Here is a 15,647-nt window from a genome sequence, read left to right on the forward strand (position 1 = left end):
GTCCAAATTTTATATCACACTTTTCCTACGTTCATGAAATGAGCAAACGATTATCATCATTGCATTCCTTACTCAAAATCGTGTCCAACGACATATAATATTACTATATTTAAATTTCAAGTTTCAAAACTCACCCGAGTCGTGAATAATGTCGGCAGTTTGCGGTGTATCGGGAACATCGACAAAGGTAGGCATGGCATATATCAAAATGACCACATCGGCGAGTAGATCACGTTCATGCTAACCATCGGTCCAAAAAGTACTCAGACTCACCGAAAGTGGCAGAGATACCCAAAATCTAAAAAACGGTGAGTTGAGCGAAATGGCTTAGTGGGTTTTGTTCCTCTCTCCACGCTGCTTCAAAATGTATACAAAACACTCATCGAGAGGTGGTCGATGTTGGCCTGGAAACACAGTCAAAGTTGACGAACCAAAACTTTGACTGACGATTCTGAACAGTTGACGACAAGTTGGGCAGTGTCACTTGGTGGTTGAGGTTGTCGGAGCAAGGAAAATCTAATGAGCCACCGCATATCAAAAATGGAGGTCACCTGTAACGCCCTGGATAGCCAAGACTGTTACACTGTGTGTTTATAAAAGTGCTAGACTTGCTAATCAAGTCGTGTAGTTGAAAATGTGTTAATGAAACTATTGCGAAACTAGGGTCAAAAGATTTTGGTCTCAAAAGTCGCATTTCTTATAAATACACATTTCTGTTTACACGGGATCCCAAAAATATAACTGTAACGCCCTGGATAGCCAAGACCATTACACTGTGTGTTTATAAAGTGCCACACTTGCTAATCAAGTCTTTTAAATAAAATCGTGTTATTGAAACTATAAAGGAACTAGGGTTAAAAGCGTTTTGGTCTTAAAAGCCACATTTTCATTAAAAAGTATTATCTGTTACATGGGATCCCATAAATATTAAGTTCAAAGACCGTTTACAAAAGACTCAAGGTTTATATACAACAACCGGCCATACTAAGGTAAAACAAGCAGTTAGGTGATCCCTGTCCTGGTCCACTCCTCGACCGTGGCGGTCGAACCGCTGGCTATGTACATTCCACCTCGGAGCTCTCCACCTCAGGCTTGGTCCAGCTTGCCCTTGCCTTTACCTGCACCACGTAGCACCCGTGAGCCGAGGCCCAGCAAGAAAACACAACAACAACAGAGCATAAACAATTAGCAGACAAGTCAATATCTCACATGGCATCACATAAACTCAGACATATCATCAGTCAGTATAATCAAGTATTCCACGTACTAGGCATATCAGTTCATAACATACACAGTTCACAAATGATAACTAGGGCTAGTGCCCTCAGGCTGCTCCCTCCGTTATCCCGTTGTTCTTGTCTACCAATGGCCAACCCGCGCCCTGTGCGCTAAAATCATGTACGGCACTCTTAGACCGTTCTTGCATGTCCCATGGCGTAATACCAGCATTGACACGATGCAACTCCCGGGAGCACTTAGTCCCATCACAATCATGCAACTGGGTGCAGTTTTCTTACCTTTCAATACACTAGTTTCTGATGCCACAAAGCCGCGAGCACGGTCCACTACCCCGAGCCTCTCCAAAGACCAAATCACAACACAAATGAAACATCCTTTGTCATTAACCAATCCAAAACTACTTCCCGGAACCAATCCCACACTCTCGGAACCCCCAAATCCCTAAAACAATGCACAGAAGGCATCCCCCGAACCCCCGAAGCAAAGGCTCAAAATTGCAAAATCCCATGTCCTGAAATTGGCCTAGCGCCGCGGCGCAGCCCTATAGGGCCGCAGCGCCTAGAAAGTCAGAGAGCTTGCTCTGCCCAGAAACGGCCTCGCGCCGCGGCGCCCAAGAACAGGGCCGCGGCGCTCCTTCGCGAACCCAGAATTCTGGGTTTTCCCCTGCGTTTTTCCCGAACCCAAATCACTCCAAATCACCCCAAACTCATACCCAAGCCCCAAAACCAACTCAAAACCCCAAATATACCTTTCAACAACCTACAAACATCATAATCTAGCTCAGTTATACAACCATTCACAGAATTCACACTTAAATTTCAGACTCAAACACTTAAACCAAAACTTGAGAAAAATACAAACCAGACCTCTAAATCCCTAAATCATAACAGCTATGAGATTGCAAACATGTTTAATACCCTTACCTCAATCAGAAATTCAACTTGAGCTTCCTCCAATCCAAGCTTTAAACTGAGTTTCCCCTTGACAAACCAGCTGAATTTTCATGCAAAACAAGCCATGGCTATCTTTCAATTCCTTCCAAAATCAAATTCAGAACTTAACAAAATAGGGACCAAATCCTTACCTCAGTATAAACCTTGATATGTGCTTGATTCCACACCCTTAAGCCTTTTATTAGCCTCAAAGAACACAGCTCAACTCCTCTTCCACTTTTCCTTCTAGGTTCTTGATTCTCCCTTTCCTTCTTGATCTTTCTAGCCTTCCAAGTCTTAATTTCAGTTATACTTAGCATAAAAGAATTGTGTATATCCTTTCCCCTCAGCCAAAGCCATCTATACCACTACCAAAAGACTACTTTATCCCTCCACTAATATCCCTTTCTAACTAAACCTCAAGGGCACTCTTGTCCTTTTACTTACTTTACAATTCTACCACTTTTCCAACAAAACCTGTTACTCTCTATAGTTACTAACAGTTACACAAGTTACCATTTTACCAGTTACCATTATCTAGCTTTCTAGGACCGTCTCGGCACGTGCATCACATTGATATCACCACACCCACGTGGTACAAATCACATAGCATAATTATCACATAACATAATACACATAGTCATATAACATGCTTTAAATCATAGTCATGCATCTTAATCATTAAAATCACACATAGTTCCCATTATGCCCTCTGGCACACTAATCAAGGCCTTAAGCCTAATTAGTGATTTTCGGTCGTTACCATAACGATTTAAGTCATTTACAAAAAAAAAAATCCAAGATTTAAATACAGTAATTAGCCACTCTAAGGCAAAATAGACTGATAGGCATTCCTTGTCCTGATCCACTCCTCGCCCATGGCGGCCAAACAGCTGACTATGTACATTCAGCCCCACAGCTCTCCATCTCAGGATTGGTCCAGCTTGTCTTTGCCTTTACCTGCACCACGTAGCACCCGTGAGCCAAGGCCCAGCAAGAAAACACAATAACAGGGCATAAACAATCAACAGACAATTCAATATCTCATATAACATAAACATGTTCTCAATAGTGTAAGCATTCATGATAACCAAGTATTCAGCATACCAAACATATCATCTCATATCAATAACCAATTTACAAATGATAACTAGGGTTAGTGCCCTCAGGCCGCACCCTCTGTTTATACCACTGACTCGAGCCCGCTTAAACCGAACTCAGTGAATATTAAGCTTTCCTCGGCTACCAGTGGAAAAGCTGCGCCATGTGCGCAAATATTGTATACGACACCCTTAGGCCGTTTATCACATGTCCCATGGCATAATACCATCTATGACATTATACTGATATCAGGAGCACTTAGTCCCATCACAAACATATAACCAGGTGTAGTTTTCTTACCTTTAAATTTGCTAGCTTCGTTCTCAGTGATCCTTGAGCACGATCCCTCTTGAGCCCTAGTGCAAACCTAGTCACAACCATAGGTCAGAATCATCACCAAACATCAAATCCAAAACCTATCCTCGGGATCAATCCTGAGCCCTCGGGAAGCTCTAATTCCACCAAACAGGGTGGTGGAATTGAACCCCGAATCCTCGGGCAAAAACCCTTGAAAATAATTGAAGAACCTCTTTCTAGAAACAGGGTAGCTCTACAGCGCTCTAAGGAGGGCGCTTCAATGCTACAAGTAGAGCCCAAACTCGCCCAGAACACTTGGCCTAGCGCTACAACACCCAAAGGCTAGGGCTATAGCGCTAGTCACAGAACAACAAATGCTGTTTTTCCCTCCTTCAATTTCCCCCGAGCCAAGCCTTACCAAAACTTCTCCAAACTTCCACCAAACCTAGAATCAAGCTTACTAACACGCTTCACTCATCCCAAGCATCCCAAATACACATAACCCAATCACATGCATCCCTAATCTCAAAATTCACCATGGTTGAACCTCAAACTCAGAAACTTCAGCACAATAATCAAAACCTCAGAATTTAAAGCTTAGAATTTCATACCTTCAATGGGGATTCGACCTTGAGTTAGCCTCTACACCTCCTTGGCTTACTCCTCCTCAACCCTTGGCTTGAATTCCCTAGAGTTCCCATTAAATTCAGCTTAGACGCCTTAGTTCAATACCAAAACCAGAAACTGAAGAAACTTCAAAGTCTTACCTCAACTGAATGGTTTGTTCTTGCTAAACCCTTGCCAATTCATCAAGCCAGACCAAGGACCCTAGCCTCAAGCTTTACTCTGGCTTCCCCTGAGTTTCTGCTCCAAAATACCTCAAGAATTGATGGGGAAAAGCCAAACCGACCTTGAGAAAATACCCTGTTTTCCTTTCCCTTTTCTTTCCTTTCTTTTCTTTCTTTCCTTTCCTTTCTTTCTTCAGACTTCTATTCCTTTCTACAAGTTCCACTAAACATAAAGCCTCAGTTATGCCTATCTTTTATAATCCCAAATGACCACTATACCCTCCCCTTTAATTCTAACTCCTTTAATCCACCTAGGGGTATTTTGGTCATTTCACCCAATTCCCGCTAATTCCTCGAGTGTCTCTAATATTTTCCGCTTACTTCCCAATACCTAATTAATCACCAATTATATTCCTCAATATCAAAATTAACCCCAATATATTCTCTAAATTCCCATTTACACCCCCAGGCTCGCCCCGAGCCGGGTATAAATCCCCGCCGTGACTTTTTCGCTAACTTGCTCACTAGGATCGTCTCGAATCACATATCACAAATATATATCCACATAATAATGTGGTCTCAACGATTATCATATATATATACAGTTATGCCCTCAACGGGCCAAAATTACAATTATGCCCTTTCTAAACTAATCAGGGCCTCCATGCATACTAATACACATAGTCATGCATCTCAGATATTCAAATAGTCATATAGCATACTTTTAAACATTAAATCACATATATTCCAATTATGCCCTCCCAACACACTAATCAAGGCCCTTAAGCCTTATTAGTAAATTTGGGTCGTTACAACTATCCCCTCCTAATGAGAATTTCATCCTCGAAATTTACCAGAATAACTCGGGATATTGATCCCGCATCGCTGTCTCAAGCTCCCAGGTCGCTTCCTCGACCCTACTATTCCTCCACAATACTTTAACAAGAGGAATCGTCTTATTCAGTAATACTTTATCTTTCCGATCCAAGATCTGAACCGGTTGCTCTTCCTAAGCCAAATCTGTCTGTAACTCCAAATCTTCATATCTCAATACATGAGTTACATCCGAGACGTACTTCCGAAGCATAGAAACATGGAATACGTCATGGACTCCTGACAATGATGGCGGTAAGGCTAACCTGTAAGCCACCTGACCAATCCTTTCCAGAATCTCGAATGGTCCAATGAATCTAGGGCTTAGCTTGCCCTTATTTCCAAATCTCCTTACCCCTCGCAATGGTGAGACTCGAAGAAACACGTGGTCCCCAATCTGGAACTTCACGTCCCCATGCTTAGGATCAGCGTAGCTTTCCTGTCTGCTCTGAGAGGCGAGCATCCTAGCTCGGATCTTTTCTACAGCTTCACTTGTTCTCTGAACCATATCTGGCCCCAAATACTTCCTCTCACCCATCTCATCCAAATGAATGGGTGATCTACACTTGGTGGGTCCTACCTTTATTTAAAAAATATTATTTAATTTATATATATATATATAAAACAAGTCTTTACATGTTTGGTAGTGAATCTTAGCTGAACCATTTACTTTGAATTTTCATGTGTTCTTTGATTAATTTAGTTGTTAGTAATATAGTCAATTTTTTTTTTAAAAAAAAAGTGAGTCTCAGTTTCTCTTTTTCCATGGCGAGGAGACGTAAAACTGTGCAGAAGCTTGTTAGGCAAGATGATGTGCCGGAACTCCCTTCATCATATGGTGATGCAAGTGTTCAGGTTCTGACTACTGAGGAAGTTTTCAAAGGGGAAGTGGGTACTATTGATGCAGTGAAGGGGTTCGACCCTAGGGATCCGGGTCTCCCAACGAAGCAGAAAATTGCTCAAGCTAAAGATCTGGGTTCAATGTCGTGCGCTGCAGAGGTTGATGCTCGATCATTTCAAGATTCAGCCAAAGAAAGTTGGGCTCGATTTAGGGAATCACTTCCATCCTATGGTTGTAAGAAGCTGCATTTCATGGAGCTAGTTCAGAAGGATGGTCAACTTGTTGCTAAGATTGATGTTGATGAGATTGAAGTGGAAGCTTCATTATGGAAATCTGCTCTGATCTGTGTGGTGATAGGTGCTAATCCTCCACTAGAAGTTTTTGAAGGGTTCATTAAACGAATTTGGGGAAAGCTTGGTACAGAGCGTGTGGCTCGAATGAATGCAGGGTTCACAACGGTGAAGTTCAGCGATGAAGCTACTTGCTATCTAGTTCTGGAATCTGGGGTGATTCATTTTGACAAGAAGCATGTAGTTCTTCACCCCTGGACTATGGACATTGATTCCTTGAAGTCAGTCAAATCAGTGCCAGTGTGGATTAGATTACCTGATCTTGGTTTACAATATTAGGGAGTGAAATGCTTGAGTGCTCTTGTCAGTACAATAGGTAAGCCTATACCCAAGGATAGATCTATGATTAAGTTTGCTCGAGTTTTAGTAGATATGGAGATTGCTAAAACCCTACCTAAATACATCTATCTAAATGAGAGGGGTCAAGTTATGGAACAACCTATTGAGTATGAATGGTTACCAACTAAATGCTCTAACTGTAAGAAGCTAGGACATACAGTTGCTACTTGTAAGTTTGGTTCTGAAGTCGCCTGGAGGAAGAAGGATTCTAAGAGTAAGCTAGAAACTGACCCTTCTTGGGTTGAGGAGACTAATATTCTGAATAGTTCTGATCTGATGTGCTCTGTTCAGATTAAACAACATCAGATAGGTTTGCCTCAATCAAGTGATAGACCCAAAGAGCAACATTGGTCATATCCGAAAAAATCTAGAGTTATGAAACCAGCCAAACAGATTCCAATTAAGCAGACCAGGAACTCATTTAGTGTTCTCCAAGAGCAATAGAGGGTATTGACCGATTCTTCTCTGAATTTAGATCTCACTGGAGTTCAGGAACATTCTGAGTTGGAATGTTAGAGGTTTGAATAGGAAAAATAAACAGATGTCAGTCCTTGATTTCTGTAGATTGAATAAAGTTGGAATTGGGGCTCTTCTTGAAACTAAAATCAAGGGAGAGAAAAGTAAGGATGTTATGTGTTCTAATTTTGTTGGTTGGGATTATTATAGTAGTTTGAGTATGGAGGGTAGAATTTTCTTGATTTGGAAGGCTAATTTGGTTCGTCTTGAAGTTATTCAAGAAAGTGACCAATTTTTACATTGTAGAGTTAGAATTTGCAATAGCAAACATGATTTTTGTCTTACTATTGTGTATGGTTCTAATTTGTTTGAGGTTAGAAGAATCTTATGGTATGATTTGGCTCATTTGTTATTCCCTATTAAACCTTGGGTTATTTTAGGAGATTTTAAAGTTGTATTTGACACTAATGATAGAATGGGTGGGAGATCAATCTCAGTGAAAGAATTAGAGGATGCTCGGCAGTGGCTATACCTTGGATTGGTTGATGAACTGAAGATGATGGGATCTTATTATACATGGTCTAATAAACAAGAAGGGGGGAATCACATTTTCTCTAAGTTGAATAGGGTGTTTTCTAATGAGGACTGGTTGGATTCATTTCAGTTTGTTACTGTTGTTTCTCAATGGGAGGTGATATCTGATCACTGTTTTATTCTACTCAAACAACTTGATATCTGATCACTGTTTTATTCACTCCTTCTTTACCACCAGCAGTGGTACCAGCTGTGCAGCCTGGGGAGGTTGTTAACAAGTGGGAACCGTTATATGAGCGGTTCAAGAAGCAGCAACCTCCAATTTTCGAGGGTGGATCAAATCCGTTGAAAGTCGAGCAGTGGCTAACTATGATTACAGTGATTCTGGATTTCATGAGAGTCGAGGGGCAGGATAGAGTGGCCTGTGCCACTTATATATTGAGGGAGGACGCCCGCATTTGGTGGGAAGTGGCATCGCAGACCAGAGATGTTGCCACTTTGACTTGGGAAGGTTTCAAGGATTTTTTTGGCTAGAAGTACTACAATGTTGCTGTCAGGGAAACAAAGGTCAATGAGTTTGTGAGTTTGGTACAGGGCAGTATGACTGTTACAGAGTATGCCCTGAAATTTGATAGGCTCGCGAAGTTTGCACCAGATCTTGTGCCTGCTGATGCTGTTAGGCAGGAGCGTTTTATTAGGGGCCTTAATGCCATGATAGCCCGGGATGTTAGGATCACAACGGTACCTGGAGGAACAACTTATGCCCAGGCCGTTGAGAGGGCTCTTACTGCTGAGGAAGCGGAGAACAAGATATGGAAGGAGAGCGTGGTAAGGCGTGAGGGCCGCAGGGCGTTGTCTCCTTATTCAGGGGCAAGTAGGGGCGGAGGCCCCAGTGACTTCAAGAGGAAGACTAATGACACTTCGGCTGCTCCTGGTCCTGATAGGAGAGGTCGGGGTGGTCAGGGTGGCCATTAGGGTGGCAGTGAGACATGGCAGACCTATCCAGAGTGCCCGAGGTGTATAAGACACCATCTGGGCGAGTGCTGGGCCAAGGCATGTTTTGTGTGTGGGGCAGTGGGGCATCTCAGGAAAGACTGCCCAACGGTGAAGAAAGGTGAAGCGGGAATGGTGGATAGCTTGACTCCAGCTTGAGTATTCACCTTGACTCAGGCGGAGGCTGAGGTTAGTCCCTCAATAGTGACAGGTCAGCTTTCTAGTGCTGGCTTTCCTTTTTATAGTATTGATTGATTCTGGTGCTACACATTCTTTTGTTTCTAATAGGGTGATTGATAGACTGTGTAGACCTAGTGAGTATCGGACTGCGGGGTTTGGGACTTTGTCGCCTACAGTGGAGTTGGTAGTCTCTAGGAGGTTGATTAGGGAACTGCCAGTGATGGTTGAACTTCTGGATTTTGGGTTTATCAGACCTAGCTACTCTCCATGGGGCGCTCCAGTGTTGTTTGTTAAGAAGAAGGACGGGACCTTGAGGATGTGCATCAATTACAGGGAATTAAATAAGTTAAATATTAAGAATAAGTACCCTCTGCCAAGGATTGATGACTTATTCGATCAGCTGCAAGGTAAGACGGTGTTCTCAAAGATTGATCTTCGATTTGGTTATCACAAGCTGAGGATCAAGGATGAGGATATACCGAAGACGGCTTTCCGGACGCGTTATGGGCATTACGAGTTCTTGGTCATGTCTTTTGGTCTGACCAATGCCCCAGCAGCTTTTATGGATCTGATGAACAGAGTGTTCAAGGACTTTTTGGATCAGTTCGTCATTGTCTTCATCAAGGACATCTTGGTGTACTCCAGTTCAGAGATAGAGCATGAGCAGAATCACTGACAGGTTTTACAGAGGTTAAGGGAGCATCAATTGTACGCCAAGTTTAAGAAGTGTGAGTTTTGGCTACCAGAGGTGACCTTTCTTGGACATATAGTTGGGGCAGAAGGGATTAAGGTGGATCCGTCCAAGGTTGAAGCGGTTAGAGATTGGCCAAGGACGAGGAATGCCTTGGAGGTGCAGAGTTTCCTTGGGTTGGCTGGTTACTACAGGTGATTTTTGGAGGGGTTCTCGAAGATTTCTTCGCCAATGACAAAGTTGACAAGAAAGAATCAAAAGTTCGTCTGGTCAGAGAAGTGTGAGAACAGCTTTCAGGAGTTGAAGCGACGACTTATCTCTGGGCCTGTGTTGAGTCTTCCTTCGGAGGAAGGGAAGTTCGTAGTTTACTGTGATGCATCGAGGTTGGGTTTAGGCTGTGTGTTGACGCAAAATGAGAAAGTTATTGCCTATGCATCGCGAGAGCTGAAAGAGTATGAGCAGAGGTATCCGACTCATGATTTGGAGTTAACGACGGTGGTATTTGCACTGAAGGTGTGGCGCCATTATCTGTATGGAGAGAAGTGCGAGATCTATACTGATCATAAGAGTCTGAAGTATTTCTTCACGCAGAAGGATCTGAATATGAGACGAAGACGTTGGTTGGAGTTGGCTAAGGATTATGATTATGATATCCTTTACCACCCTGGGAAAGCCAACGTGGTAGCAGATGCATTGAGCCGGAGGGGCCCAGGACAGTTGTATAGTTCTACTCAAATCTCGAGAGAATTGGCTGATGAAATGGTAGGGCAAAGATAGAACTAGTGGTGGGCCAGTTAGCTAATATCACTTTCCAGTCGACCCTGCTAGAGCGGGTCAAGGAGGGTCAGTTGACAGATGTGCAGTTGCAGGACAATAGGTAGCATGCCTTAGCGGGGACAGCTAAGGATTATTCAGTTTCAGAGACAGGTTTGCTCTGATATCAGGGACGGATATGTGTTCCGGCAGATGAGGGGATTAGGCATGAGATATTAGATGAGTCCCACACTACGCCATACTCACTTCATCCGGGTACCACAAAGATGTACCAAGATCTATGGACATTATACTGGTGGCCTGATAATTGAATTTTAGATTCACTTATTAGTGTCATTATATATCTAATTTGTAGGTGTTTAGGGTGTTTTTGCTTGGTTTTATGCTTGTGTTGTGTTTGTGTAGGGTCCAAGGAAAAGTGGCGAGAAATTTGTACAAAACGGAAGTGAAACGAAGAAAAATGAAAAATTCGTGAATTAGGGCTGCAGCCCCATATTCAGGGGCTGCATCGCTATTTCTGGGCTGAATTAGGGCTGCAGCGCCTGACTGAAATAGAGACTCATTTTTGGCACATTTGTGGCGCAGCAGCGCCTGTTTAAGGGGCTGCAGCGCCAGGAGCTGTACGGAAATCGTAAATTGAGATTTTTGAAGGGCAAAAGAGGTCTTTTTGCAAGGGATATAAAAGGAAAAGTTTAATTAGGGTCTAAGGACGTTTTTTGGAGGGATTAGATCAGAGATTAGAGGCTTGGAGAAGAAGAAGAGGCTAGACATCATCAAGATCATCACCATTACATCTAGTTTATTTCTTCTTCCTTTCATTTTTAGTTTTTTTAATTATGAACAAATACATTGCTATTATGTTTATGTTTGTAATGGAGAACTAAACTCTTTTTGTGCTAGAGTATTAGATGAATCTATTTGATTATTGAATTTTGGTTTTTATTATTATTTCTATGAAGTTTTTCTCGTTTGTTCATATCTTCTTGATTTAATTTTATCATATTAATGTTTGGCCATCATTATTGTGAATTGAAATCTAGGGTTTATGCTTGAGAAAGATAAACATAGATTGGACATAAGAAGATTTGACATAGAGTGATTGTGAGATTGAGAGATTCCTTGAACTCTATGAATTTGGTTTAGAATAACTATTGCTTAATGACGTCTTGATTAATTAATAGCGAATAGAGATATCATATTGATTAATTGAGATTAATTGCATATATGCTTGAGAGAGATAAATGCATTATATTAGAATTCTAGAAATTACAAATGAGGAGAACTAATTAGAATAATAAAGAAACCATGTTCATAATTGAATAGTGAAATCATTACTCTAGTACATTTATCTTTTATTTAATCACTTTCCAAGAGCATTAGAATTGATTATCTTGTTATTTCATATTCTTTATTTTATTGTTTGATTTATTTATTGACTTTTCTAATTAAAATTATAGACTTAACAGTAATAGTAATTAGTGAATTTAATATTTAATCCATGTGGGTTCGACATCTTTTAATTTAAAACTATATTGCAATACACCGTACACTTACGGTAGAAAAATCTGTATCAAGTTTTTGGCGCCGTTGCCGGGGATTAAAATTAATTTTACTAATATTGAAACTTTAAGTCTTGATTTTAAATTAGATTTTTATTTGTTTTGTTACTAACGTTATAGATTGTTCTTGTGTTCTCAGTATATGCGAAGGACTAGAAGTTCTACACCTGTTGAGCCTCTGAATCCTGAAATTGAGCACACACTCCGTCAGTTGAGATCTAAGAAAAGGACTGAAGAGCTTAATATGGACAACAACGGGGTGAACAACAACGGTGGCAATGGCAATAATAACAATCAACTAGTAGCTGCTGGGGCTCCTCTTAATCCAGCGCAGTGGGCAGTGCGTGATTTTTGCATGCCTGTTGTGAATGAGAATCTCACTGGAATAGAAAATCTAGCCATTGCTGCCAAAAACTTCGAACTGAAACCTACACTAATTAACATGGTGCAACAAAATCAGTTTGGGGATCTAGCTACTGAAGACCCTAACATTCACTTGGCCATATTTCTGGAGGTATGTGCCACAGTGAAGATGAATGGCGTTACTAATGATGCCATCAGATTGTGTCTCTTCCCTTTCTCCTTGAGGGAAAGAGCCAGGAGTTGGTTGCAATATTTGCAGTCTGGAACAATTACAACATGGGATGAGATGGCAAGAAAGTTCCTGATTAAGTTTTTCCCTCCTTCAAAGTCAGCCCAATTACGAAGCGATATTGGACAATTTCGACAGTTAGATGAAGAACCATTCTATGAGGCTTAGGAGAGGTTTAAGGAATTATTACGACGTTGCCGACAACATGGTTATCAAAATTGGATGCAAGTTCAGATTTTTTATCAAGGGTTGAATGCTCCAACACGAACAATAGTTGATGCTGCTGCAGGGGGTGCTCTATTAGCCAAGACAGCTGATGAAGCCTTCACTCTGATGGAGGAAATGGCCACCAACAGTTATCAGTGGCCTAATGAAAGGTCAGGCCCAAGGAAAGTTGCTGGGTTGTATGAAGTTGATCAGATGACAGCCCTGAATGCCCAAATTGATGCTCTACAAACCCAAATGATTGCTCTATCAGCGCAAAATAATCCAACAGTTATGGAGAGTGTAGCAGCGGCTGCTGCAATGCAGGGGCAAGAAATGAGTCCAGAACAAGCCCAGTTTATGGCAAACCGCTCCTTCCCCAATAATTACAGAAGCAACAACATGCCTAATTATTATCATCCAGGATTGCGCAACCATGAAAATTTCTCTTATGCCAATAATAAGAATGTGCTGCAACCACCTCTGGGATTGAATTCTCAACCGCAACAAGAGAAAAAGCAGTCGTTGGAAGACATTTTGGGCACTTTTATTATGGAGTCTAACAAGAGGTTTGGAAAAAATGAAGCAAGACTCGACAATATAGAAACCCATATGACTAACATGGGTGCTTCAATGAAGAAGATTGAGACTCAAGTGGGCCAATTAGCTAATGCGGTGAATTCTAATCAGAAGGGAAGTTTTCCTAGTGACACTGTGGTAAATCCAAAGGAATCATGCCGAGCAGTTTCTTTGAGAAGTGGTAAGATGATTGATGAGGGTAATGTTCAAGCTAGTTCAAAGGAGAAAGTTGAGCCAGTGGTACGTGAGGTAAACAAAAAAGAGAAAGCCAAGAAGCAAAGTGGAAGTGACAAGAATGGCATGGAGAAAGATAGCCTTCCAATGTATCAACCTCCCATTCCATACCCTCAAAGATTTCAGAAGAAGAAATTAGATGAACAGTTTGCAAAGTTTCTAGAAATCTTCAAACGAATTCACATAAACATTCCATTTGCAGATGCTCTTGAGCAAATGCCTAATTATGTGAAATTCATGAAAGAAGTTATGTCAAAGAAAAGAAGATTAGAAGACTTTGAAACTGTGAAGTTAACAGAAGAATGCAGCGCCATCTTACAGAAGAAGTTGCCTCAAAAGGTGAAAGATCCGGGTAGCTTTACTATACCATGCACTATTGGAGGGTCGTCCTTTGATAAGGCTTTGTGTGATCTTGGAGCGAGTATAAATCTGATGCCACTTTCAGTTTTCAAGAAATTGGGGGTAGGAGAGGTGAAGCCCACAACCATTACTCTTCAATTGGCAGATCGGTCACTTACTTATCCTAGGGGAGTGATTGAAGACGTGTTGGTTAAGGTGGACAAATTTATTTTTCCTGCTGATTTCGTGGTTTTGGATATGGAGGAGGACCATGAAATCCCCATTATTCTTGGTCGTCCATTCTTGGCTACTGGAAGAGCTCTTATTGATGTACAAGGAGGTCATTTGACACTGAGGGTTAACAATGAAGAGGTTAAATTCAACATATATCAAGCACTCCAGCAGCATGACAACACGAGCACATGTCACCGTGTGGATTCTATTGAGGTAGTAGTAGAAGAGACGATGAGAAAAGAATTATGTGCTGATCCTTTACAACATTGCCTTAATTCTAGTATTACTCAGGCTGATTTGAAAAAGGTGAATGGTGAGTTTGTGGGTGACGAAGTGGCTGAATGTGTGATGGCTCTCAGTGTTATTCCTTGTGCTAGTAGTATTAAAATGGAAGAAACTCTTTGTCAAGCCAAGGAAGGAGAAGTGGAGAAGGAAGTGGTGGAAAAGCAAGATTTAAAACAACTCCCAGAGCATTTGCGTTATGAGTATCTATGAGAGAATTTCACTTACCCAGTGATCATTTCATCAAAACTATCAGAATGTGAAACTAAAAAATTGCTAAGAGTTTTGAGGAAATATAAATCTACCATAGGATGGGAAATTTCAGATCTGAAGGGAATAAGCCCAACTGTTTGTATGCACAAGATTCTTTTTGAAGAAAATTATAAGCCTTCTATTGGGCATCAAAGGCGATTGAACCCAGCCATGAAAGAAGTAGTGAGGGCAGAAGTATTGAAGCTATTGAATGCTGGGATCATTTATGCTATTTCGGATAGTAGTTGGGTTAGTCCTGTGCAAGTTTTACCAAAGAAAGGGGGAATGACAGTGATCAAGAATGAAGCCAATGAATTGATTCCGACAAGAACAGTGACGGGGTGGAGAGTTTGTATTGATTACCGGAAGTTGAACAAGGCGACTAGAAAGGATCATTTCCCACTTCCATTTATCGATCAGATGCTCGATCGTTTGGCTGGTTATACACATTACTGCTTCTTAGACGGCTATTCAGGCTATAATCAAATAGCAATCGCTCCTGAAGATCAGGAAAAGACAACTTTCACATGTCCTTACGACACTTTTGCTTACAGGAGGATGCCTTTCGGACTTTGTAATGCACCTGCCAATTTTCAGCGGTGTATGATGGCCATCTTCTCAGATATGGTAGAAGAGATCATGGAGGTATTTATGGACGACTTTTCTATTTTTGGGTCGTCATTCGACCAGTACTTGCACAACTTGGCATTGGTCCTTTGTAGATGTGAAGAGAAGAACCTTGTGCTGAATTGGGAGAAATGTCACTTCATGGTTCAAGAGGGGATTGTCTTGGGGCATCGAGTTTCGAAGGAAGGTCTTGAATTAGATCGAGCCAAGATAGCCATCATTGAGAAGCTTCCTCCACCGGTGAATGTCAAGGGGATAAGAAGTTTTTTGGGGCATGCGGGTTTTTACAGGAGGTTTATCAAAGACTTCTCGAAAATCAGCAAGCCACTATGCAATCTCCTAGAAAAAGATACTGAT

The 15,647-nt window shown here is 41.5% G+C and overlaps 1 protein-coding gene across 1 annotated transcript; it reads left to right on the plus strand.

Annotated features, from left to right (window-relative positions):
• Positions 1 to 12,761: 12,761 nt before the first annotated feature.
• On the plus strand, positions 12,762 to 14,624 carry LOC133796147 (uncharacterized). The gene is made up of 2 exons (XM_062233629.1): positions 12,762 to 13,702; positions 13,820 to 14,624. The coding sequence occupies exons 1-2, from the start codon at positions 12,762 to 12,764 to the stop codon at positions 14,622 to 14,624; spliced, it is 1,746 nt and encodes a 581-aa protein (XP_062089613.1).
• The last annotated feature ends 1,023 nt before the right edge of the window (positions 14,625 to 15,647 follow it).

The sequence above is a fragment of the Humulus lupulus genome, chromosome 8, assembly GCF_963169125.1.
Source record: "Humulus lupulus chromosome 8, drHumLupu1.1, whole genome shotgun sequence".
Lineage (NCBI taxonomy): Eukaryota > Viridiplantae > Streptophyta > Magnoliopsida > Rosales > Cannabaceae > Humulus > Humulus lupulus.

What these genes read in the sequence shown, in the direction of transcription:
- LOC133796147 (XM_062233629.1), top strand. Translation starts at nt 12,762, where the DNA reads ATGCAAGTTCAGATTTTTTATCAAGGGTTGAATGCTCCAACACGAACA. An exon ending in AAGAAGAAATTAGATGAACA is followed by an intron (nt 13,703 to 13,819) that starts GTTTGCAAAGTT and finishes GTCAAAGAAAAG; the next exon opens with AAGATTAGAAGACTTTGAAA.